At 38.3% G+C, this 27,274-nt stretch overlaps 2 protein-coding genes across 4 annotated transcripts in view; one reads left to right on the top strand and one right to left on the bottom strand.

Moving 5' to 3' along the window:
* The first annotated feature begins 238 nt into the window (after positions 1-238).
* On the top strand, positions 239-19,196 carry c29h6orf62 (chromosome 29 C6orf62 homolog). 3 transcript variants are annotated; one of them, XM_043719183.1, is made up of 5 exons: positions 241-1,686; positions 12,284-12,460; positions 13,804-13,929; positions 14,371-14,505; positions 17,818-19,196. In XM_043719183.1, the coding sequence occupies exons 1-5, from the start codon at positions 1,558-1,560 to the stop codon at positions 17,941-17,943; spliced, it is 693 nt and encodes a 230-aa protein (XP_043575118.1). In that variant the 5' UTR covers positions 241-1,557; the 3' UTR covers positions 17,944-19,196. The 3 variants fall into 3 exon arrangements, with proteins under 3 accessions (XP_043575119.1, XP_043575118.1, XP_043575120.1); XM_043719184.1 differs by lacking the exon at positions 13,804-13,929 and having other exon boundaries at positions 239-1,686; XM_043719185.1 differs by lacking the exons at positions 241-1,686; positions 12,284-12,460 and adding an exon at positions 12,494-12,860.
* Positions 19,197-25,765: 6,569 nt separating this feature from the next.
* acot13 (acyl-CoA thioesterase 13) overlaps positions 25,766-27,274 on the bottom strand; it is a 9,580-nt gene continuing 8,071 nt past the window's right edge. Inside the window, exon 3 of the mRNA XM_043719182.1 lies at positions 25,766-26,021. Coding sequence (XP_043575117.1) covers positions 25,865-26,021 — 157 coding nt within the window. The 3' untranslated portion in view covers positions 25,766-25,864. The remainder of the gene's footprint in view (positions 26,022-27,274) is intronic.

Raw genomic sequence — 27,274 nt, 5'->3', positions numbered from 1 at the left:
TAATATAGCTTAGAGAATGGTAAAGCAGAAAGGTCACGGCTCGAGGTTACAAGGCAGGCAGCACGTGATACGGCGTGACGTAGAGAGACATGTTTACATCAACTGAAATTAAACTCGATTTTTAGAAAGCTCTAATCATAATACAAGGTGCTAATGTTGCTAAACTAACGGAACATGACAGGTTTAAAAATGTGTTTTCTGAAAATAGATTATTTTGGGGGCTGTGTGGGGTTGTGACGTCATTGCGGCCATCTTGCCTGGAGAGGTGGCGGTGGCGGAGCGGCACCGGGAGCAGCGGCAGGCTCGAGCTGACAGCAAGTAGCAGAGAGTGGGAGACAGAAAATAGAAACAGAAAGGGCTGTTGTATTAATAGATGAAGGAGTGGGCTGGGGCTTGATAGCTGGACGTCGAGAAGGGAGGGATTGGGAAATCTAGCCCGAGGCAGGCTGTCGTAGCCGAGGGCCAGGCCGCTTCTTTGTGCGGTTTTCTCAAACCAATAGCCCGCTTTTTAAGAGTATGGGTGACCGAGAGCGCAGAGAGCGCGATTCGCTCACACTGACGGGTTTGACCGGGTTTGTGGTCTCGTCTTGACATGGGCGGAGAGTGACATTGAACGTTGGTCTGCAATAGATATATATATATATAAATAAATTATATATATATGTTAAACATAAACAGCTTAGGAAAGGAGGGAAAAGAGAAAACCAAAACAAAAAAAGGCAACAGCAGAAGCTCAACATCTGAGTGCAGGGATCTGAAGGAACAAACATGATAAATGATTTAATTTTTTTTGTTTTGTTTTTCAGTGCAGGGAAATGTCAGGAAACGGGGTAAAGGTTTGCCACCATGGTGTCGATTGAATTCGTCTCTTTGATAAAAGTAGAAATGCCTTTTGCTTGGATTTTTGTTTGTTTGTGCCCAGGTGCCAATGAGCAGCGCCATGTAATTGATGTGCCAGTGCAATCTTCCTCTTTCCCTTTTATTGTCAGACCTTAAAACAACTAAAAATCTAGTCCAATATGTTTGAAGACAGCCATGTCAGAGGCTGTAGGTAGAGTTTTCAGGCAGATTTTAGTGTAAGAAGGCAAAATCTTGGCTAGTGTGTAAACATGGGATCTGGCTGCGTCATTTCTGTGTCATCATTGGGCACACACAAATTACAGTTAGGTGTTTAATTTGTTGGTTAGATTCATTGGCATCCATCATTGTAAACTAGTTTTAGTTCAACAGGTTAAAATCTAGCATAATTTGGATTGCTTTGTTTTGTAGGTTTTATTAATGTGAATTAAAAACACAGTCTAATCCCTGCACTCATGAAACCATGTATATATAGGGACTGTTATCATGATTGGACTCTGGCCTACGTTTATCCTAAGTTTTTGCACAACACAGTTTTAGACTTTCTGGTCTAGTAGTTGTGGTAGAATTTTTTTTTTCAGTTAGCACTACCAGACTTGTTTGTTCTGTTGCGCTGTTTTCTTTTGAGAGAAGTTGCCCCTGCTAGATTTTGTCAGTTTCTGCTAAGCTAGAAACAGGGTTGCCACTCATCCAAACAAAATGGGTGACCCAAACTCTCGGAAGAACCAGACTTTGAACCGACTGCGTGCTCAACTTAAAAAGAAGAATGAATCTCTGGCAGATCAGTTTGACTTCAAGATGTACATTGCCTTTGTATTCAAAGATAAGGTAGGAATTTTATCTGGTCTTAACGCACATGGCATCATCAAAGTTTAATGGTTTGTACCCACCAAACATCAAATTCTTTAACATTGGCATGAGAATAAGTATATTGAATTTTTATTTAAGTTCTACTATTAGACTGCATTTGCCCTGAAGTTTCAAATCTCTGAAAGCTACATCGTTAGTTTCAGGCAGACAGAGTCTCATTGACATTATTTGGAGCTGTGAATTCACACTGTTATATAACATCCAAGTTATGCACTACCTTGTTCCAAAATTAGTTTTTGATTAAATCTAATAACATTCGCAGTTCAGCTTCGATCTAATCTTAATGCTTCACCCTTAGCACAAAGTGAGGAATAACCTTTAAATATTGTACTGAGAAAACTTGCTTAGTAGAATGGCTTCCATTTAAGTGACCTATTCCTGTTGTTTTTCCTATTGTCTCCCTTGTCCCTTCGTATGTTCACATGATTACTTTTGTTTTTATATTCATTTATAGAATGTGGGCTTTCCTGGCTGGCCAGCATTTATTTTCTGCCCCTAGTTGCCCTTAAAATGGTGAGCTGCGTTCTTGAACCGCTGCAGTCTGTGTGCTGTAGCTTGACCCACAATGCCCTTAGGGAGAGAATTCCAGAATTATGACCCAGTGATAGTGGACAAACCGCGATATATTTCCAAGTCCTAATAGTGAGTGACTTGGAGGGAAGCATGCAGGTGGTCGTGTTCCCATGTATCTTTTGACCTTGACCTTGACCTTGACCTTCTGGATGGAATTGGTCTTGGGTTTGGAAGTTGCAAATGGTACTGAACATTGTGCAATCATCAGCAAGCATCTCCTGTGCTGAACTTATGATGAAAGGAAGGTCATTGATGAAGCAGCTGAAGGTAGTTGGGCCTAGGACACTGCCCTGAGGAACGCCTGCAGAGATATGTCCTGGAGCTGATATGACTGACCCCTGATAACAACCACCTTCCTGTGTACCAGGTATGATTCCAACCAGCACAGAATTTGATACCCATTGATTCCTGTATTGCTAGGACTCCTTGATGCCACACTCAGTCAAATGCAGCCTTGATTGTCAACAACTGTCACTCTTACCTCACCTCTGGAATTCATCTCTTTTGTCCATGTTTGAACCAAGGTTGTAATAAGGAGCTGAGTGGCCCTGGTGGAACCCAACTGAGTATTGGTGAGCAGTGTGACTTGATAGTACACCTTCTATAACTTTATTGATGATTGAAAGGAGACTGGGGCAGTAATTAGCTCATTTGGATTTGTCATGCTTGTGTACAGGGCATAGTCTGGGCAATCTTCCACATTGTCAGATAGATGCCAACATTGTAACTGTACTGGAAGAGCTTGACTAGGAGAGTGGTAAGTTCTGGATCATTACTTTCTGGCAATATTGAAAACGCATCAGGGGCCATAGCCTTTGCAATATTCACTGCCACCAACTGTTTTTTTAATATCATGTGGAGTGAATTAAATTGACTGAAGACTGCTATCTGTGACGCTGGGGACCACTGGAGGAAGCTGAAATGGATTATCCACTCAGCACTTCTGGCTGAAGATTGTTGTAGATGTTTCAACCTTATCTTTTGCACCGATTTGTTGGGCTCTTCCATCATTGAAATTGGGGTTATTTGGGGAGCTCTCTCCTCCAGTGAATTATTTGATTGTCCACCACTATTCATGACTGGATGTGGCAGAAGTGCAGAGCTTAGATCTGATCGGTTGGATGTGGAATCTCTTAAGTGACAGAGAGAGTTATGTGTGCTGTTTGGCACACAAGTAGTCCTGTTTGGTAGCTTCATCAGGTTGACACCTCATTTTCAGGTATGCTTGGTGCTGCTCCTGGCATGCACTCCTATACTCTCCATTGAGTGGGAGTTGATCCCCTAGCTTGATGGAAATGGTTGAGTGAGGGATGTGCTAGGCACTAGGTTAACGACTGTGTTAGAGTACAATTCTGCTGTTGATGACCCACAGTGCCTTGTGGATGCCCAGTCTTAACTGGAGCGGCAAGGTGGCTCAGTGGTTAGCACTGCTGCCTCACAGCACCAGGGTCCCAGGTTCGATTCCAGCCTCAGGTGACTGCCTGTGTGGAGTTTGCAAATTCTCCCTGTGTCTGTGTGGGTTTCCTCCGGGTGCTCCGGTTTCCTCCCACAGTCCAAAGATGTGCAGGTCAGGTGAATTGGCCATGCTAAATTGCCCATAGTGCTAGGTGCATTAGTCAGAGAGAAATGGGTCTTGATGAGTTACTCTTTGGAGGGTCGGTGTGGACTTGTTGGGCCGAAGGACCTGTTTCCACGCTGTAGGGAATCTAATCTAATCATCTGTTTGAAATCTGTCCCTTTTCATGATGAGTATTTTCAGTGTGAGGGCAGGACTTCATCTCAATAAAAGTTGCACAATGTAGTCTCAAATTAGTGTCAATTTGGCAATTAGACAACCAAATTTGTAGATATCTACTTTGCATTTTTGAACACATGCTTTAATGTACTTGTCTTATTTGAGTGTTATTTCATACTGTGGAGACCACACTACGTACCTGTAATCACTCCGGACATCTCTCTCAGCTTTCATCACCATCTTGGGACATGAACATACCGTTTTGCCAGTCAGGCTTGTTTGCCTTTCAGTGAAATGACTTGCAAAACAGCCAAATATCATTAAAGTGAATTATGTCCATATACCCAGCGCTAACAAGAATCTGTCAAACTGATCTAAAATTAAAAATTGAAATACCTTGAATTGTCATTTTCTGAAGTTCCAAACTTTTCTTCCCTTTGTCTGCAGAAATAGTTCCTAATTTCACTTTTGAGGGGTCTGATGCAAATTTTTTGGGAATATCCGTTATCATAGATTCTTCAAATTATATTGATTTTTGTCTCGTGTCTGCTTATATTAATGTTGGTCAAAGTCAAATCTTAATAGACTTAATTCCAAGACTTAATTTAATCCTTAGTATCCAGGTATCATTCTCATAAGCCTCCACTCTTAATTCCTCTAAGGGTGGTATATCCTTCCTAAAGGTATAGTGTCCAAAACTAAATACTTTAGTTGTAGAGATGTACAGCACAGAAACAGGCTGTTTGGTCCAACTTGTCCATACCAACCAGATATTCTAACCTAATCTAGTCCCATTTGCCAGCATTTGGCCCATATCCCTCTAAACCCTTCCTTTTCATAAACCCATTCAGATGCCTTTTAAATGCTGCAATTGTACCATCCTTCACTACTTCCTCTGGCAGCTCATTCTATACTAGCTCACCTCTCTGCATGAAAATGTTGCCCCTTGGGTCCCTTTCATATCTTTCCCCTCTTTACCCTAAACCTATGCCCACCCCAGGGAAAAGACCTTGTCTATTTATCGTATCCATGTCCCTCGCAATTTTATAAACCTCTAAAAGGTCACCCCTCAGCCTCCCAGGGAAAAAGCGCCAACCTATTCAGCCTCTCCCTATAGCTCAAACCCTCCAACCCTGGCAACATTCTTGTAAATCTTTTCTGAACCCTTTCAAGTTTCACAACATCCTTCCAATAGGAAGGAAACCTGAATTGCACGCAATGTTCCAAAAGTGGCCTACAATTGCAACACAACCTCCCAACTCAATGCTCTGACCAATAAAGGAAAGCATGCCAAATGCAGCCTTCACTATCTTATCTACCTGTGACTCTACTTTCAAGGAAACCTGAACCTGTACGCCAAGGTTTCTTTGTTGAGCGACACTCCCTAGGACCTGACCATTAAGTGTGTAAGTCATGTTAAAATTTGCTTTTCCAGAATGTAGCACCTCACATTTATCTAAATTAAACTCCATCTGCCACTCTTCAGCCCATAGGCCCATATCATCAAAATCCCATAGTACTGTCAGGTAACCTTCTTCGCTGTCCACTATACCTCCAATTTTGGTGTCATCTGCAAACTTACTAATTCTACTTCGTGTGTTCACATCCAAATCATTTATATAAATGACAAAAAGTAGTGGACCCAGCACCGATCATTGTGGTACTCCGCTTCTCCAGATCCGATTCTGTTGCAACTTTGTATAGCCATAGTCTAACATTTAATCCTCTATTCTATTTGATATAAAAGCCAGCAGTGGAACAGCCTTTCTGATTATTTTCTGTTTCATTTCATAACATTTAATCTTATCTACCTAAACACTCCAATGTCTGTGGACATGCACTGTTTCTAGCTTCTCACCAATTAGAAAGTAGTCTCTTTCCTTTTGTTTTTGATGTTCTCTGACACTCAACCCTACTTCATGGCTACTTCTCTCAAGTTCTCCAGTAGCCTTAAATAGTCAGAATTCTTGTCCGGCTTTAATATTGATGTGCAGAAATTTCTCTCACTTAATATTGGGAAGACTAAAGCAATTCTTTTTGCTCTGAGCCACTGACTTCATCCCTTCTTTTTCAGTTGCTTGTTTGCAACCTTGGTGATGTATTTATTACAAACCTGACTCTTGAACTTGTTCAAACAAAACTCTGCTGTCCATGTCCTAAAAGTTCCATTCCTTCAGCTTCTGTGTTTGCTTAATCCAAACCTATATGTAAACAATGTCTTACTCCTCCCTCTTATCTCCTATAGCCCCATAACTGTCAGATATCTGTACTCTTAATTCTGGATCCTTCTTCCTGGATTTTAATTAGTGCACTGTTGGCAACTGTGTCTTTAGCTGTTTAGACAGCTTTCTGAAGTCATTTTCCTTTTTAAGGTGCCTCTTAAAACCCGCTTTGACCAAGCTTTTGGCCACCTGCCCAAATATCTGCCCTTGTAATAACTTATCACAGGATGATTTGTATTCCTGTTGGAAGTGCCTCGAGTGCTTTAGGGCATTAAAAGTGCTTTTAAACATGTTTGTTTTTCTCGATCCAAAGTGGATTATTTCTTTTATTTCCCTTGAAATGTGTTTTCTATAATTTTATTAATTTAATTTATTAGTATCTTTAATTTTACATTAGTATATACAGAAACAGTGCATGTCCACAGACATTTGAGTGTCTAGATAGATACGATTTAATGTTATGTAAGCAAACTTAGGTATGTGGCCTTCGGTCCTGTCAATTAAGTCATTTATAAAAAATTGTTGAGGTACCATGAGTCAGTCCAGTCTTGACCAAGTACTACCCATTATTTCTTATTTTGTTGCCTGCTGCTCAACCAATCTCCTAACCAAATTAATCATTTGCTTCAATTTTACAATTTCAGCTTTAGCTAACAGTCTCTTCTATCAAATTCCATCTGCAAGTACATATAAATAACATCCATAGTGATTTCCCTGACTCTGGCTTCAGCATTTTTGCAAAAAAGTTTGAAGGTTTTTCAGACATAAACTCAAATAATACATTTTAAGGTCAAGTGCATGCATGTGAAGGGGTCTTGTGGCATGGTGGTATTGGTTCTACTTCTGGGACAGAAGGTTTAGGTTCAAATTCCATCTCTGGATGTGATGGCTATGAAGATAACATAACATGTCTAAACAGGTTGATGAAAATCAGAGAACCTTGCTGGCACAAGCTGAGTGGAATCGGAAGATAAATCTGTAATGTTTCATTCTGTGAATAAGTGTATACCGAGTAAAGACTGGCTATCAAAAATATACATGACTCATGACTTAAGAGTCCATGTTCATTCTCAGCTGAACATTTTCAAGGTGTTCGTTGACCTTAGGTTCCAATGCTTTCTCAACAAATGCTCGGTTAACCTTGTCTGTTTTTTTCTTCTCATCTTTCGTAATAGCTGAATGATAGGCACAATTTTCCAGTCTAAAGGAATGACTCTGAATATTGGAATTTTGGTAGAATATAGTTGGAATATCTGCAATGTTTTCCAACTCATTTTTTTTGAATCCTAGAATGGAAGATATCTGGCCTGGAGATTTGTTATTTATTAGTGCTGTTATTACTGCTGTTTTGTTTAACTTTGGTGTGTCTCTAATCCTACTTCAACATTAGTTACCCCAGGATATTTTTAGGTTCTATGTTCTGTCTTACCTCTTTATTTGCCATTGTTTTTAATGCTCCTTGAGCACTGATCTTTCCTTGTCTTTAACAGATTCACTTAGCTGTTTTGCAGTACTATTTTTCAAGCAATTGGTTGAACACACATAGTATGACTTTGTTGAAATGGTTTGCTTCCACCTGCTGGATTGTTACTAAGTGAAGATTGATGAGTCCACTGTTTGAATTTCTTCAGCCTATCTATTTACAATTTCAGGAATTCATTATAACCTGTTATTTTTCAGCAAGTTCAATGGAAGGGAACAATATGAAATGGAAGCTAATACTCTGGATTTAGGAAAGGCTGACATCAGTGGACTGAGACAGATTCCTGTAGTATCCTGAGCAAACCTGGTAAAAGCTAAAACAGCAGAATAATAGTTGGGTGGTGCATTTTGTGATTAACCAGTTTATACCTCCAGGCACAAGAGGTTTGCATGGCAAAGACATTGGCAAACAATAAAGGGAAGATAATTTTAAAAAGAAACTGGGTGAAAAAGCATGCATAAATAAAAAGGAAAAAAAAATAAATCCATCTTACAATTTTTTTTCTGACCAAAATCAATTTTGTGGCATTCTTTTTGAGTCGAGAGTGTGCTGCTGGAAAAGCATGGCAGGAATTCCTGATGAAGGGCTTATGCCCAAAACTTTGATTCTCCTGCTCCTCGGATGCTGCCTGACCTGCTGTGCATTTCTAGCACCACACTCTCGACTCTGATCTCCAGCATCTGTAGTCCTCACTTTCTCCTCGCGTTCTTTTTGAGTTCGGTATCTTATCAATGATTGATGTGGAGGTGCTGGTGTTGAACTGGAGTGGACAAAGTTAAAAAATCTCACAACAATGAGTTATAGTCCAACAGGTTTATTTGGAAGTACAAGCTTTCAGAGTATTGCTGCTTTGTCAGGTAGCTAGTGGGACAGGATCTTGGGACGCAAAGTTTATAGTAAAGGATCAAAGTTCTAGGATTTGCATATTAATGAATCGAAACCTGCAACCCCATTCTAAGGGATTAAAGACTTAACAGCAATCTAGTTTTGTTCAATACATTGCATCAGTTGTATGACACTTGGATCTTTTGCTATAAATTCTGTGTCTTATGATCCTGCTCCCACTAGCTACCTGATGTCGGAGCAGTGCTCCAAAAGCTAATACTTCCAAATAAACCTGTTGGACTATAACCTGATGTTGTGATTTTTTAACTTTGTACCAAGGATTGTCATTGGTCACTTTTTAATGCAAATGATTTTTAATGTGCCTTTCTTGAAAGCTAATTTTAAAGTGCAATGCTATTCTATTTTGTTAAGGACCTAACTTTTTTATTTTCAATGGTGACTTCTGTCAATAGGTCACTAGAGTTTTGAAGAATTCTGTGGCTTCTTTGTCTTCTAGCCAAGTCAGTTAAATACTAGCACAACAGATGTGAGCTCAATCAAATTTTATTTTACAAGTATCACCAAGCTTCTACTCCATCTTTATATGGGTTTAATGGGGGTGTTTCACAAAATGCCAGTTAATAATTGGGCTTCAGGTATAGGAGGGCCATTTGTCAACTTGGGTTTTAAAAAAAGTTGGCGGAAGGACCAAAATCAGTTGTGGTAAATGGTTACTTTTCAGACTGGAGACTAGTAGGCAGTGGTATTCCTGAAGTGTTACATCAGATCATTTTTTTCTGACAAATATAGGTAAGTGACTTAGATATTGGAATGTAGCATAAAATTGCAAAACTTACTGATATCAAAGTTCGAGGAGTGGCAAACAATAAAGGTATCATTTTAATGCAACATTGGTTGGCCTGCAGAATGTGTTTTTAGAATTTAATGAAAGGAAGTGAGAGGGAGTTTGGCACATGACACTAATATAGACTTAGTGGCACAGATCTGAAGAGTATGCAGGGTTTAAAAAAGACCCAAGTGTGCATGTACATAAATCTTTGAATGTGTGATTCCAGGCTTTGATATTAGAAGCATTGAGTGCAATAGCAGAGAAGTTATGTTAAATCCTTAAAGCTCTAGTCAGGCCATGGCTGGAGAATTATTTCCAATTCTGGTCACTGTACTCTATCAAAGATGTTGAATCCTTATTGTGTGGAGAAGATTTTCACTCCTTGCTTATCAAGTATCCATTTGTCTGTGCCTGAGACAAATTTAGAGACTTTGCTTTCACTGTCTTTTGAGGAACAACATTTAAAAGGTTCAAATCCTCAAATATTTCTCAGCTGTCATAAATGGGTGACTCCACACTTTTAAATTATGACCTGTAGTTCTGTGCCATTAATGACTCAATATGGAACATTGTATGTAGGATATGATATTCTGGATTGTTTTTTGCCCTTTCTAAGGACTAATCAAATGTGAAAGTAGTCATTGCTAGGAGTTAAGTTGAAGGGATCTGGTCCAGGTGGATTGGAATCGGTTAAAGCAGTAAATGAATAATGGAAGGCTTTCAAAGACAGAATGTTTGGGTACAGACTGGTTATATTCTTGACTTGGTTCTCTGTCTCCCTTTTTAAAAAAAACCAAAGGATGTGTGTTTTTTTTTTCTTAACTGCTTTCTCAACTTGTCTTGTCATATTCAAAGGTTTGTATGCAAGCATTTCTTACCCCTTAAGATCTGACTATTTTGGCTGATATCGTCTCCCTTGATTTTCCTGTCAGATGGAGTGGTTTTAAGCTTGGAGAATGAGCAATATAGCATTTGTGATTCAGCTAGACCTTGCAATCAATAGGTTGGCTAGTAACTCCCATATACTTTTGAGTTTGAGCCCATGTAACTAATTCGTATCCTACGTGAAGAATGCATGGAAAAAGAGGGTATAAAACATGGTGTGCAGTTGAAGCTTTACTGGTATCCATGTGATCCAGGATAGGAAATCATTGTGAGCCTAATTCCATGTGGAATTGTATGGAAAATTACAAAAGACAATGAGACGATGTTGGAGAGTGGAGATGAGAAAGTGGTCAGAAAGAGTTGGTCATTGTTCTGTCTCAGACCATGATGCAGGTTTTACTAGATTATGGGTAATTATACATTCTTATGGAAGCTGTAAACTCCAGTTCTTCAATTTTGTATTGGTTGATTTCAGTACCAATGCATTCAGTACCAATACCAATTTTCACCTACAGGGAGGAACTAGATTTAGGAAAGGTTACTAATTGTCTATATTCATAACCATATAAAATATTTATAATTTAGAATTCAGTGATATTATTAGTAAATGATTTGTGCTGTATTGACCTGCTGAGTTTCTCCAGTGCTTTGTTTATTTCCAGCATCTGCAGTATTTTATTTTTATTTTCATTTTTTCCTGTGAAAGAGATTCCTCATGGTATACGGTTTTCCCACTTTAAACATTTGAGCAGGGTAAGAGTATGGCAAGCACTATGTCAGAAGGTGTAGTGACATTTGACCATTGAATTCAATAACACAAAATCTCATTTCAACTATGTGACTTTTTTTTTGCCAAGAACTCTTATGTCAATTATGGTCAAAGCTTAATTTTAGAACTTTTACAACGTTCCAAAAATATGCTATATTCTAATAATATACTGATTCATGTCATGATTAATTGCAATTAAGCTCTATCAGCTAGAAATGCTCTGTTCTGTGACTTGTCCATATTAATATTTCATAATTTAGTGAATTGACTCTTGAAGCAATGTGCTTAATGTTGACTGTTGCTGTGGGGTTCTGTTTCAGAAGAGTGCAGAATTTAGAAGTGAAGAGATGGGACTTATACAGTCTACATTTGAGGTGTCAGATGGGCATGCATTTTTGAAGCTGAGAAATTGACAGTTTAACAGATAAATCAATAGATGGATAAAGGAGGGGAAACTAATGCTGTTGTAGTAGAGTAGGCACGTGAAAGCAGAAATTCTGTTTGAATACAAGATAAACATCTGGTAGCGTTGAATCATGCTTCCATGTTGCACTTGCTATTTAATTGTGTAATCTGCATCTCCTCTTTTCATCTTGTTAACATACGCATGCATACTATTTGACTGATTCTTCTGAATTAAATTGATTCCATGTGTTATTGTTGGGTTCTTTTCATGCTGACTTTCGTTTTACCTCTAAACAAATCATTAGTCCTAGTTTTCTTTGAAAATTATTTGAGTGGAAATTATTCCTTTAAATTCATGATGGCACAAACTAAATTGTCAGTTGGTTTATTTTAAAGCTTTTGTCTTCAAGCTTGAAAATTAAACCTTGTAAACTAACCAGGATTAATATTATAATTTAGTTTTGTAAGCTTTCCCTTGCTTTCAAAGTCTTTGAGGCAAAAATGCCACAATGAATTTAAGTGAATGCCATAAATCTGAAGAAGAAACGTCCCAATGTGGGACAATGTACAACAAATCACTGTCCTTGAGCTCAATAAATAACTAGGCCTTTGTGAAATGAGGTTTTGTTCTTAATGTGTTCTTTTCATCCCTGGTGTGAGAAGGGCTAACTGCTGGATCATCGTTCAGTCTAAATATTACAGTTTCAGTCTAAGACGTTCTGCTTTGATACTTTTAAAAATAGAAATTTGAAAATTGTGTTGGTTCTTTGTGTTTTAAAGAGTTTGATTTATAGTATTTTTTTTAAAGAAGAAAAAGTCGGCACTATTTGAAGTGGCTGAAGTGGTACCAGTTATGACCAATAACTATGAAGAAAATATCCTCAAAGGCGTACGGGAGTCCAGCTACTCCCTGGACAGTTCCATAGAGCTGTTGCAGAAGGATGTAGTGCAGCTTCACGCACCTCGCTACCAGTCCATGCGCAGAGTGAGTAAATGATGCTTTTTATTTAACTAGAATATTTTTAAGAGTTCTGACTTGTTTTAGACCAGAACATAGTCTCACATCTGGTAATGCAAAAAAAAACTTGAAATCAAAAATTGAAATGAAAAATACTAGAATGACATAGTAGCTCTTTACTTTGAGGCTCATGCTTTATTAAACCATCTTTTGTCAACAGAAGACAAACTATTAATGTTCTTGCACATGTATGACCACTGGTTCTAATGCAGACTTTATCCTTATTCTGTTGTTTCTGTATTGCATCAAAGCAGTATCTAGTATCCAGCTTGATGTTGACCTGAAATTTGGAGATGGAATTTGTCTGTCAAAGTGGGGTTTGGCCACTGCAAACTCTGACCCAGAGTGGGGAATGCTACCATTTAAGGCAAATATTTTGCTGTTGTTCAATATTCTTGTACAACTGTGGTTGCTGAAATTGATATTCAATTGTGTTGGGTAAAGCCAAGTACTTTTATTCTGTAGCAGGATTGACTTATTTATACATTTGCGTCCTTCTGTTACCAATTTATCAAACACATAGGTGATGCCAGTAAAACAAAACTAAGAAAATTAGTAGTTCTTTATTAATTCAAAATTAAATTAGTAGTTCAGGAAATCTGAAAAGATTAGGACTAAAAGTTTCAATATTTGATGCTGCTGATCTTGCAATCTAATTAATCAAATGTGTAAAAACATCTACCTTAAATGAGTCTTGTAGATTTTTGTATTGATGCGATGCAGTAATCACAACTTCTAGTAAATCGTTTCATGTTTAAGTTGGTTGATAATTATAGTCGATTATCTTTGTGAATTGTTCAAGTCACTTCACATAGATGCAATCTCAGCATTATAAATTGGCTTTTTAAACCATTCAACAGCCTTATTTCATTTGGAGAGACAGGAATCCCTGAAACTTTTATTCCTAGTGACAAAGATATTGACTAACCATAAAATGTAATCTGGAGAATAATTGAGAACATGTTCATCTGTGGGGAGCAATTTAATTTGGGGAATAACTTTGATACTCATGTTAAATTTTTAACTCACAAAAGAACATTTGGATTGTTGTTATACGTGTAGGCTGTCACTGAAAATAAAAGATGCTTCCAACCTTTTGGATTATAAAGAGTACTGTGATAGGCACTTGAAACTTGTGTTGGAATACATAATGCCTTTGACCTTTAGATTATATTGTAGTTTTGAGCTACACCCAAATTATTGAACGTGATCAGGAAATATGGCTCAGATTGGGGTTACTGAAATTGTAGTGATTGTTTCTGTTAAAAACATTATTTAATGCTTATGTGGGAATTTCCCTCCTCTGTTAGGATGTAATTGGCTGTACACAGGAGATGGACTTTATCCTTTGGCCACGGAATGATATAGAAAAGATGGTCTGTCTCCTGTTCTCCAAGTGGAAAGGTACAGATGGTGAGCCTTTCAGGCCTGTTCAGGTACTAGTTCACTGCACATTGTTACAGTTATGTAGAACTCATTTTGTCTTATGTCGTTTTCCCTCTGGGAAAAATTGATCTTGTCTGTAAATTTCCTGAGCATATTGGCAATTGCTAGCTTTTTTTCAGTTGGTTCAATGATTTTTGTACAGATGTTGTAAATTATTTACTTGTGTCTGACTACATGGGATTTATTTCAAACATCACTCATGTCACTTGCATTTTGATGAAATGGATGTCTGTTGTACCTGCAATGTTATTTTGACTGGTACTGTTGCTTTTTTTCCCTCACTTTTCATATTGTCTCTTCTGACAGCATCAACATTTTTCTGGATACAATTTTATAGATGCTAAGTACCACAATCCCTTATTGGATACTTTTTGAATCACACATTTTATCTTTCAGTGCCATTTATTGTAAAATATTTGCTGTTCATGCAGGCCAAGTTTGAGTTTCATCATGGCGATTATGAGAAACAGTTTCTGCACTTACTTAGCCGGAAGGATAAGGCAGGACTCATCATAAACAACCCATGCCAGTCCATCTTTCTGTTCATTGATCGGCAGCACTTGCAGGTGATTATAACGTTGATTTCTTGGTGCTTTTTTTTTCGAAAGTTTTTCAACTTAAACTATTGCTTAACTAAGGGCATGTGAAAATAGTGATATATGGTTCATTTTTAATTAAGTAGTCTCATGGTTGGGTTGTTTTGATTATTATTGTAAATTATGTTTTGTGAATTAAAGTCACTTCAAACAGGTACAAGGTTTGCATTATAAATTGGCCTTTAAACCATCCATCAAATTTTATTTGATTTGGAGAGTCAGGATTACCTAGACACCACAAGGAATTCCTGAAACTTTGAACTTGCTTCGTAGCAGCATTTTGGTGGAATTGTCCAAATCCTAGCAACCGTTCTGTGTAACAGGTCCTCTCTTACCAGCCCATTTAGTTACTCATAGATTTTCTTAGTAGAATTTCTGAGGCAGTTCAGATTTGTGTGAAATTGTTGACTTGTTTTATGAGATTGTTTCTTTTGCAGATTTGTTTGCTGTAAAAAAGCCGTTTGTCTAATTTGACTTAGCAAAATGCCTTTTTTTAAAATACATTCAGATTGGATAATTTCAGTATTTTTAAAAGTTAACTTGGAGATTACCTACTAATTTTGGTTAAAGTTCCACCTAATAACAGACCTTCAGAATTGAAATGCTGCATTTGACTCTGGATGGTGAGGGGTATGAAGAGAATGAGAGAGAGAGAGAGAGATTAGGTGAGATGAGATTAGGTATAGTGTACTTTGTATGTTCACCATCTCTTGGGGCATACTGACTGACTATAAGATTTTAAGTGTGAATGGAAACTTGGATGAGCTATCGAAGATTGAATTCAGTCTCTTTAACACAAGCAGTATGGTCTCAGAAGGGACAGAGAAATCTTGCAGAGATGGGGGAGTGAAAGAGAAAGAGACAACTTGGAAGGAATTTTGTAACTATAATAAATGACTCGGGAATTCAATGGACTGGATGGAATTCATTTTTATCGTTTCTCACTATTCAAGCAAATGCTGTCATAAACGTGGTACTGTTGTATTAATTAAATAAGATGAAGCAATTTCTTTAATGAGAAGGAAGCATTCTAATTTGGATTTGTAGCCCATGTGCATTTTCTTCCTCCTGCAGGGAGACTTTGGACTTTGTGCCTTATACTATTTGCATATTGGTCTGAGCTAATCGAAATGGCGATTAGAAAGCTATCATCCTAGCTGTATGTAGAATCAAGAATTTATTTCTAAATGTTTTAAATGTAGGAATTTTTATCCATCCCTGCCAAAAATATTTTTTCCATCTCGAATTTAGTTTAATTTCTCTTCCCTGGTGTAGTAAAGCGCTGCATTATTGAATACTATATGGATGTAATAATGCATTCTTCATGTTCTGAAATCCTGTTGGTACTACCCCAAGACAGTAAATCAAGCTATTTTCCACATCAATGTGCAGTCTTCTGGTTGGTCCCAAAGCTGATAAATACAAAAATTCAATAAAATAAAGAACTGATGCTAAAGATCTTAAACGAAAACAAACATTGCTGGTAAAACTCAACAGGTCTGACAGCATCTGTAAAGAGCAAGCAGAAATAAAATTGAGTTCAGTGACCCTTCAAAGGTAATGGCTAGGAAAAGGTGACATTTATGCAGATGACCAGGAGGGGTGAGGGGAATGAGTGGACAAGTCAAGGTAGAGTCTGGAAAGAGAAAGTTGGGCAGACGAAAGGATGGTTGATAGTAAGCAGGGAAAGGAGAAAAGCTGATTCTGGGGACCATGAGTAGGTGAAAATGAGTTTGCTCTGCTGACAGCAGCCCACATGACACAGCTTGGGGTGAGTGGATAGAGGACACAGAAGGAGATGTTCAAGCTTTAAAATTATTGAACTCCATATTGGGTTCTGAAGCCTGCAAGACCCTCAAGTGGAAAGTTAGATGCTGTTGTTTCAGCTTGTGCTGAGCCTTGCTGGTGCACTGCAGCAGGCCTGAGAGACACAAGTTGGCCAGGAAAAATGGCAATGTGTTGAAGTGGTGGACAGAATTTTTACAGACAGAATGTCAGTGTTCTGCAAAGTCTGAATTTCATCTCCCCGATGTAGGGGAGACCACATTATGAGTAGTGAATCTAGTAGATTAGATTTGAGTAAAGGCCAAGTACATTGCTGTGTCACATGGAAGGTGAATCTGGAGTCTTGGATAGTGAGGAGGGAGGAAGTAAATGGGCAAGAGTTGCACCTATTGTGATTGCATGGGAAGGTATTATTGGGGGGAGGGGTTGGCAGTGAAAGAGGAGTAGACCAGAGGATACTGTCCCTTTTTAAAAAAAAAGCTGATGGGGAGGGGAATGTGTCTGGTGATGGTGTCCTGCAGGAGATGAAAGAAATGGCAGCTTCTGATCCTTTGGATGTGGATCTGATGGGGTGGAAAGTGAGGATCAGAGGATCCTTTTGGTATTGTGGAAAGGAAGAGAAGGCCTGAGGGCAGAAGCCAGACACCATGAAGGACCCTGTCAACTACGAAATAGGGAAACCCTTGATTTAGAAAAAAAATGAACATTTAAGTCCCCTGAGTAGAGGGTACATCTTCTTAACAGATGTGGCAGAGAAACTGGGAAAATGGGATGGAGTTCTTTTAGGAAACAGGGTGTGAAGATGTATAGTCCAGGTAAGTACAAAAGTCCGTCGTGTTTGAAGTGGCAAGCCTACTCACTGAAATAGAGATGTCAAGGAAGGGAGAAGTCATAAATGGATCAGGTGAAGATGAGAGGGTGGAAGTTGAAAGCGAAATAGATCAATGTTTCCAATTCTGAATTAAAGGGATGCAGAACCGACTATGTCATTGATGTACTGGAGAAGCGTGTGGGGAGGACTCTGAGTAGGCTTGGAACAAGGTATATTCCATGTATCTCACAAAGAAACAAACCTAACTGAAGTCCATATGTGTACCCAAGCCACACTTTTGATCTGAAGAAAGTGAGTGAATTATATGAGAAGTTGCTCAAAAAGTGAATGAGGCAATTTAAATCTGTGGTTGGTCTCTAAGTTCAAAGTAACTTGAACTTACCAAATTCGGCTTTAAAGAATAAAAATACTCATCGCAATATGTTGAAGGTGCCTGGAACACATTTAGATAGATCTAGTGACCCTTGAACTTTGAGTACTTACAGACAATGTGGGCATTCAAAGAAAATCAGTGCAGTTCTTCCAAACTCTGCACACTGACTTTTGAAATAGGTGTGTGTCAGTGATCTAGCTTTGATTTACACTTAAGGCAGCTGTATATTAAATTTGAAGTCACTTATTTTGTAACTGAACAGTCATGGTTTTTTTTTGTTTTTGTTTCTCAGACTCCAAAAACTAAGGCCATAATTTTCAAGTTGTGCAGTGTCTGTCTTTACCTGCCACAGGATCAGCTTACTCGTTGGGGAGTTGGAACCATTGAGGACCACCTCCGTCCCTACATGCCAGATTAGGGGCAGGAGCCAGCAAAATAGGGAAGATCATAAGAGCCAACAACAGTGAACTCACATTTCATCTTTGTTTCTGAGTTTAAAATGCTCCACTCATGAAAAGAACAGTCTGTTACAAAGCATACTCATCTTGAAATTTTTTTTTCCATTATATGTATCTCAGAACTTTATTTCTTTAATGTATTGCCTGCACATTCACTGTAATAGGCTGCTTTGCAGTTAATCTGCATTGTCAACTCCACGTGGAAAACAAAAAGGTGAAATTTGAAGAGTGTAATACATTGATGCATACATACCAGGAATGTACATATTAGTCTTCTCGCTTGTGCTGGTTATGTACCCTGACAATTACTTTGGATATTAAGACGTAATGTTGGGGTGGGAAGTGCATTTGACAAGGATTTCAGCAATTAAAAGATACAACTTGTATGTTGTAAAGATGAAGGGCGTTAAAGCTGAATAGCACTATCTTTATGGTCCTGATAGATACATTTATATTGGGCATATACTGATCATAATTTAATGACAAGCAACTGAAGGGGTTGGGGGGGAAGGAAATCTTAAAATACTCTTAAAAAATTCTTGTGTAATGTATGCCCCTGTACTTTGTGTGGGCTACATTTGCTGATGTGTTCTTTTTGGATCTCTTTCCCTGAGTTGCTATATAAACGTACAAAGGAGTTTTCCTTCTATTCTTTGGAGATTTTAGCAGGTTAACAATGGCCAAACTGCAGATAACAGAACTGGAGTCTCAAGTAGCAAAACAGCTACAAAATCGTCACTAAAGTTCATTGTTACTGGATTTTTTTTAAAAAAGAGCCTTCCTGTGGCTGAGCAGCTTATTTATCTAAAAAGCAAGTTTGGAACTATTATGAAGGTAGAATGATGGTGCAAATATGCTGGTTGCTGATAACGCAACTGTGTAAAAATTAGAATAACTAATGGAGAAATTACCAGTACTTGCATTCAAGAAAATGCAACTAAAATTGCTTCTTTTAAAAAAAATCTTCTGCAGTCTTTCAATTTGGTTAAGGGGATTGTTTATAAGACTTGATTTTGAGCTTGTGCAATTAACATGAAGCAGGCTGCCGAGATGAATTGATGAGGAAATAGCTTTTCTGTGGAGCTGTGAGAAGTCTGAGCTTTCTGGGGTTATTTATGCATGCCTGCCACTTCAGATAAGAACAGCGCTAACCAGTAGCAAATTTGTACTCACCTGTTGAATTGGAAAAATGAAAATAAATCTTTAATCCTTATTCAGAATTGTCTGATGTGTATCTTGAAAGTTGGTTTGACTAGCCTTTGAAATACTATAACTGTTTGGAGATTTACACCATTTTACTGTTTTACAGTTTCTGGTTGGTTCAAAGGATATTATTTTCGTATTGTACTAACACCAAGAAGTTGTTAGCAATAAACATCCATTCAAGAAAATGTAGTTTAAATATTAAGTCAGAGGCAGCAATTGGAAGTCTTTGTTATTATCAGGGTCATCTACAGTTTCCCTGTTTGCCTTTAACAATAATATGAATAAAATTCATGAGGTGGTTCTTAATTTTGACAGTTGCAAGTCTCGTGGAGAACTATCTATCAATATACACAAGTACAAAAGCAAAATACTGTGGATGCTGGAAATAAAATTTAATTGCTGGAAAAACTGGTCAGGTGGCATCTGTTAAGAAAGAGTTAAAACATTTCAGGTTGATCACTTTTCATCAGAACAGATATGCAAGAGATAGTAAGCATGGGACAATGGACTGGAAGAAGAAAAGGAATCCAAGATTAACTACCAAAAGATATCATACCACAAAATAACGTGTTATGTGATGGTGAATTTAACGTAAGAAACAAGAACATGATGACGAGATATTTTGAAGATAATTCTGATTGGATAGAGTCAACATCAATTTATGAAAAGGAAATTGATAATACTGAGTTTTTGAGGATTTTACTAGCAGAGTCATTAGAGGGAACTAATGGATGTGGTATATCATAAGACTTTCTATCAAGGATAATAAATAAAATTACAGCACAGGGCATATATACTAGTATGGAATGATGACTGGTAAACTGGGCACAAGCAAAAACTAGGAATAAATAGGGGTGACCTATAGAGAAGCTTATAAAATCATGAGGGACTTATGGTGAGTAGCCAAGGTTTTTTAGCCCTGGGGTAGGGGAGTTCAAAACTAAAGGACATTGGTTTAGGGTGACAAGGGAAAGGTTTAAAAGGGACCTAAGGGGCAATATTTTCATGCAGAGGATGGTACCTGTATGGAATGAGCTGCTAGAGGAAGTGGTGGAGGCTGGGATAATACAACATTTAAAAACCATCTGAATGAGTATGTGAATAAGAGTGGGCCAAATGCTGGCAAATGGGACTAGATTTATTTAGATATATGGTCAGCATGGATGAGTTGGACCGAAGGATCTGTTCCATGCTGTGTATCTCTAACAGACAAGAAGGAAAGGTTTGGAATTGTACTGATGAAGGACAATATCAGTATGTTAGAGGGGGATGATCTCTTGGGAACAATGTGTGGAATTTGGGTGGAGCTAAGAATAGGCAAGGGATAGCAGATATTGATTGGAGATATTTATAGGCCATTAAATAGTAGTGGCTAATTGGTCATGATATTAAGGAGATATGCGTGTAGCATGGGCAACACTTATCCTGCTTACAGACTGAATAAACCAATTGACTGTGGAGTATAAGTTTATGGAGTGTGTTCGGGATGGTTTTTCTAGAGCAGTATGTTGAGTCAACTGGAGGATGTGCTATTTTAGATGTGTAATAGAAAAAAACTAATTGGCAATCTTGTGAAATAACCTTTTTTAGCATTATATCCATAATAATTAAATATTATGTTTTAAAGTGAAGTAGTTCATTTTGAAATAAGGGTGTTAGATTTGAATAAAGAGAATTATGAAGACAATGCATAAATTAGCTGAAGTAGATTCAGAAAATAGGCATGACTGTATTGAATTAGTGTTTTTTTTGTCATAAACATACGAATACAGTGAAATGTTTGTCACTACTTAAGGTGGCACCTTGGTATAAAGGTACTGAGGTACAAAACAGGAAAAATAACAAGAATAAAGTTTAAGAAGTTAAACATTAAAGTCCTTCTAACTAAACAGTGGAAAAACAAAGTAACAGTTCAAAGAAACAAAACACAATCAAGTTCAATACCACAGTCCATAAGTGTTTGCCCATGCTGGGCTCACATTCTTCACACTTGCCACTACCATGACCCTGGGCTGCCTGCTCCTGCTCTTGCTGCTGATTGCTGTAGGCTGCCTACACCTCTTGTCACCAGCTGCCTTGGCCTGCCTATCCCAATCTTGCCGCCAACTACCTGGGCTGCCTGCTCCCACGTTCCTGCTGGAGTCCCACTCGGCCTCCTCTGTGCTTCCAAGCTCTGGACTTTGAACAAGTTGCAATGTCATTGACCGCCAAGTGTTATGCTTGGGCACACCAGCCATTTTGTGCTCCTTCCAGAAAGTAAGTGGAGAAAAGGAAAGCTTTAAAAAAACTTGGAAAGAAAATAGCAAGGAAAGAAGAAATAAAAACTGTTAGAGTGGATGAACTCTGGTTCAGGAGCCTTCCTCTGCCGTCGTCTTAAAGTTTATATATTCTTTAATATATAGTCTTGAAAGAACTGTTGCTCTAAGACATGCAATTATGCATTCCTTCAAGGTGCAAAAACTCAAAAGGTCAGTCAACTGTGGCTAACAAAGGATGTTCAGGATTAGATAAAATTAAAACGAAAGGCTTACAACGTTGCTTGAAACAACTAACTGAGGATCGAGAGATTTATATAAAATACAAAGCAGGACTAGGAAAATAAAGGGAGAATAGAATATGAATGCAATCTGCAAATATTATATGAAAGTACTGTAAAAGCTTCATCGGTAGGTAAAGAAGAAATATTTGGCTAAAACCAAACTCTGCCAAGGACCTGCAAATCCTAGCCACCCGATGCCTAGAGGAAGAACACTTCATCTTAAGCCTTGCGTCCCTTCAAATCAACATCGACTTCACTAGTTTCCAAATCTCCCACCTCCCACCTGATCCCAGATCCAACCTTCAAACTCAGCTCCACTCTTGACCTGTCCTACCTATCCATCTTCCATCCCACCTATCTACTCCACCCTCCGCTCTAACCTATCATCTTCACCACAACCTTCATCTACTTATCGTCTTCCAACCTACCTTGACTCCCAGCCCCACCCCACTCCTATTTATCTCTCAGCCCACTTGATCCCCCCCCCTCCCCCAAACACACACACACATTCCTGATGAAGGGCCCAAAATGTCGATTCTCCTGCTCTTGGATGCTGCCTGATGTGGTGTGCTTTTCCAGCACCAAACTTTTGAGACTAAACAAATATGGGTCTATTAAAAGCACAGTCAGGAGAATTTATAAGGGGAAGAGAGAAATGACAAATTCAATGACTTCTTTGTCTGTTTTCACACAGGAAGAAATCTGATAAGACGTTTCCTCTTTGGGGAATCTGGGAATCCCCAGGTGGCACAGTTTAAAAATAAGTGATATTCCACATTGGTCGGAAATGTGAAATTATTCTACTTGGAGTGTTGTGAACCTTTGGAATTCTCCACCACAAAAAGGGCCGACAAGGCTCATTCTTTGAATATGTTTCAGGTAGAGATTGATATATTGAATCTGTGTTGCAGAAGGTTATGGGCATGGGGTGAGTTAAATAAATGGAAGTGTTTGATCAGCCATGATCATACTGAGTGGTGAGGCAGGCCCAACAGACTGAATGGTCTACTTCTGTTAGCACATTCCTCCCAACTTGGATCCAAAATTCATCAACAGGAAACTAAGTGTTGAACTGTTGTTTTTCAGATTGGAGGAACGTTTATAGTGGGGACGTTTATCTTGCAGCCAGTGCCTGGATAACTGATCTCCCTGATATATATGATCAGGACCTTGCTATATAGGGCACAATTTCAAAACCTGGTGGTAAAATACTTGAATGTATTGTGAGCTGTAAAGAGAATATTGAACTTCAAAGAACACAGACATGATGGTGGAATTGGTCGGCCAGTAACAGATGACATTTACTACAGTGAATTGTGAACTAATTTGTTTTGATTGGAAGAATGTTGACCATGTAAAATTTTTGAGACAATTCTAAATTTAGTGGAGGAGCAGAGAGAGCTAGTTGGAAAGGTGTACAAGTCCATTAAAGGTGACAAAACAGGTTGGTAAAGTGGTTAATAAAGTATAGGACATCCTCAGCTTTATGAAAAGTAGCACAGGGGACAAAACCAAGATTCTGCTAATCACGTGATAAAACACTGGTTCGGCCTCAACTGAAGTACTACGTTAAGTCCTGGGCACCAAACTTTAGAAAGTATGTCAAAGTATTAGACAGAGTGTACAAAACATTTACAGAAATGGTTCTGGGATGAAAAATTCGAGACGAAGGAGAGGAGATTTGCTGTCTGTATTCAAAATCATGATCACTGTAGATGAAATAGATCGAGATAAACTATTCCCACCAGTGGAAGGATCAAGTTTTAGATAGCCTAAATTTAAAGTAATTGGCAAAATATGTAAAAGCTACATGAGGAAAAACTTCCATGTGCCAAGTCATTATGATTCAGAATAGACTGGTTGAGTGTGGTAGAAGCAGGTCCAAATTATATTCGAGAGAATTGGATTATTACGTAAAAAGGAAAATTTATAAAGTTATGGTGAGAAGGCAGGTAAGTGGCATTTAGGTGTTACGTATCTAAGAGAGTGGTGCAGAAACAATCGGCCAAGTAGCTGCCTCCTACACTATAACATTTTAGATTTCACAAGGATCAGTGCTTGGATCCCAGCTGTTTACAGTCCATTTCAAATACTTAAAGCAGATATTTAAATGTAACATACCCAAGTTTACTTGTGATACAGTGTTATCTGTGGGTTTTTGTGCTGCAGTGGTACCGTCCCTAACTCTGAGTCAGAAGACTCAAAGTTCAAGTTCCACCCACTCCAGAGAAATGTAAAAACATTTTGAATAGAAAATATCTATAAAAGGTTAGCTGCAAAATTAGATTGAGGAGAATACAAAGACAGTTTAAATGAGTAGGCAGTTGAACACAGCAGATGGAGAATAATTGCAGAAAAATGTGAAGCTGTCTAGGAAAAATAGAAGAACAGTCTTTTAAATTGTAAGGAAATGAAAAGTAATATTCAGAGGGACCTGGGCATCTTTCAACATGTATAAAATGATATTACTGTGCAAATACAAAGCAATTAAGAGAGAAACAATATGTTGGTCTTTTATCACAAAGGGATTAGGATATGAAAAGAAAGAATTGGCAATTGTAAAGGGATGGTACAATGACATTTGGAGTACTGCAAATATATTTGGTTTCTTGACCCAGGAAAGAACATAATTGCCCCAAAGAAGGGCAACAAATGTTCACCAGAGCATCTCTGGGATGAGGTTTGTTCTCTTCATTCATTTATTTTGGATTTCCAAGAATGTGAAATGGCCTTATTGAAATAACAATCTTAAAGGATTTGATAGGATCATATAGGAAATATGTTTCCTCCTCTGGGAAATCTGGAACTAGGAAACAGTCTCAGAAAAGGGGGACAGCCATTTAGGACTGTGAGGAGCTGAATTTCGTCCACTCAAAAGTTTGAACTTTTGGAATTATTTATTTCAGAGAACTATGGATTATTGATCAAATATATTCAAATCAGATACTGACTGACAGATTTTTGGACACAAAGGGATAAAGGGCGAGTGAAGGAAAACGTAGCTGAGGTTAAAGGTAGATGATAATCCATGATCTTACTGAATACCACAGCATTATGTTTGTCTGTTTGGATAAACAATGTGCACTTAATTGTTAAATTCTCCTTTTCTGCTTTGCATTTTCAGTTATCCTTGCACACAATCTTCCAGTAGTATAGTGTGGCATACATAAGGAAAGAACCTGAACATGAAATCAGAGTGAATGAGAAATGACATACATGGAAGAATGAAAAGGAGAGACATAATTCAAGCGAAAAAACAGCAAAAATGATGCAGGAAGAGAGTTTTCTTTTTCAAGTTTTGCCTTGAATAATGCCAAAGATAAACTGTAGAAAAAAAGTGACGTAAATCCATAACTGTAAGTCTTAGACTTACTTGGAATTAAGCTTTTTACAATGAGGATTTCAGCACAGGCTTCCATTTTTACTTAGGAAGCATGAAGCATCCCATAAAGCTAGTTGACATATCATTGATATACTCAAACCGCTCTGAAGTACTCACATTGAAACGGTCATATCGGTAGAGTTGGCATTGTTCTAAACGACCATAGGCTGCTCTCATTAGAGGGAAACTGGTAGTGGTTTAGCCTGAGAATCATCAACCCTCAGTTGCGGGGACAGATTGAGAAGGTAAGTCCTTCATGGTAACTTCAGCCAGTGCAGAAGTTGAGCCTACTCTGTAGAGATTGCTCTGCATTGCAAACCAGCTGTTCTAGCCAACTGAGCTAATGTACCCCCTGTTGCATAGGTAATAATTCTGAAAGAGATAATGTTGAAGTTGCATTTGCTCCAACCAACCTGATGACATCACAGCCTTTAGTATTGCATGATATTCTGATGGAGACTTCAGGATACATGTATGTCACATATAGTTAATATAATGTATTGAAGGTGTACTGTGATATTAAGATGGAATGTTATCTGGTAGTTCCAAATTAAAAAGCATTTAGCTTTCAATACAACTTTTTGTTTTTTTTTTAATTTTCAGCAGTGAGACACAACATGGGCCAAATTGAAAGCAAAATCTACAAAATGTGAAATTTTTCATTTTTAAATTTTTAATTTCGATTACATTTTCTTCAACAGCATAACTCCATACAAATAAAAGAAACACATTTTCTGAAAATCAAAAAATTTGTTCAGCTCCCTAAATGCTTTGTGTGTCGTCCTTGGGCTAGGAGTTTTCCTGTCGCTTTGCTTGTCAAATCCACAGTTGTAAATGCAAGAGATTTACCTTCCTTTAGCACCTGAGCAGTTATGATAACATCCTCTCCCAATTTAGCTGCATTCATGTATCTAAAAAGAGTAATGACAAGTCACACAATAATACATTTCCAGCTATCAAGAAAACTAAAATAGTTATTGGATATTAATGTTAATTTTAAAAAAGTTAAAAATAAATCCTTTTGTACAATTTCGTCCAACATTAATCCCCATTCTTGCTCTTTTCTAGATGGTAAACCAGTGTAATCTTACTAGTAAATATCTGAAACAAGGCTGCATGTTTGTGTTTGCTTGTGATCATCATGAAAGTGGCAATACCACACACAATAGTAGGTGGATTAAAAGGGTTTCTTTTCAGACTGGAGGCCTGAGACCAGCAGTGGGCCACAAGGACTGGTACTGGCTCCACTGATTTTTGTCACTTATGTAAATCATTTTGTCTCGGTACAATAGGACCTTGATTAGATGGGCAAATAGGCTGAGGAGTGGCAGATGTTGTTTAAATTAGGTAATTATGAGGTGGTGCATTTGGGAAGGCAAATCAGGGCAGGATTTATACGTTAATCATAAGGTCCTGGAGAGTCTTGCTTAACAAGGAGACCTAGGTGGTACAGGTACATAGTTCTTTGAAAGTGAAGTCATACTTAGGGTAGTGAGGAAGGCGTTTGGTATGCTTGCCTTTATTGGTCAGTGCATTGAGTACAGGAGTGTTGTGGCTGTAAAAAACATTGGTTAGGCCACTATTGGAACACTACATGCAATGTTGGTCTCCCTGCTATAGCAAGGATGTTGTGAAAGTTGAAAGCGTTCAGAAAAGATTTACAAGGATGTTGCCAGGATAAGAGAGTTTGACCTATAGGGAGAGGCTGAATAGACTGGGGCTATTTTCCCTGGAGCGTAGGAGGTTGAGGGGTAACCATATGGAAGTTTATAATATCATGAAGGGCATGAATAGGGTGAATAGCCAAGGTCTTTTCCCCAGAGTGGGGGAGTCCAAAACTAGAGGGCATAGGTTTAAGGTGATAGGGGAAAGATTTAAAAGGGACCCAGGGCCAACGTTTTCAAGAGGGTGGTGCGTGTATGAAATGTGCTGCCAGAGGAGGTGGCAGAGACTGGTACAATTATAACATTTAGAACATAGAACATAGAACAATACAGCAAAGAACAGGCCCTTCGGCCCACGATGTTGTGCCGAACATTTGTCCTAGCTTAAGCACCCATCCATGTACCTATCCAATTGCCGCTTAAAGGTCACCAAAGATTCTGACTCTACCACTCCCACAGGCAGCGCATTCCATGCCCCCACCACTCTCAGGGTAAAGAAC

The sequence above is a fragment of the Chiloscyllium plagiosum genome, chromosome 29 (genome assembly GCF_004010195.1).
Source record: "Chiloscyllium plagiosum isolate BGI_BamShark_2017 chromosome 29, ASM401019v2, whole genome shotgun sequence".
Classification (NCBI taxonomy): Eukaryota; Metazoa; Chordata; class Chondrichthyes; order Orectolobiformes; family Hemiscylliidae; genus Chiloscyllium; species Chiloscyllium plagiosum.
Note: the sequence above shows the minus strand (reverse complement) of the source record. Positions and strands in the feature narration are given on the sequence as shown.

Excerpts from the sequence above, each read along its gene's own strand:
- c29h6orf62 (XM_043719183.1), top strand. The coding sequence starts at position 1,558 with ATGGGTGACCCAAACTCTCGGAAGAACCAGACTTTGAACCGACTGCGT. Across the intron at positions 12,461-13,803 it reads GCTACCAGTCCATGCGCAGA|GATGTAATTGGCTGTACACA; the intron begins GTGAGTAAATGA and ends CTCCTCTGTTAG. Across the intron at positions 14,506-17,817 it reads TTGATCGGCAGCACTTGCAG|ACTCCAAAAACTAAGGCCAT; the intron begins GTGATTATAACG and ends TTTGTTTCTCAG.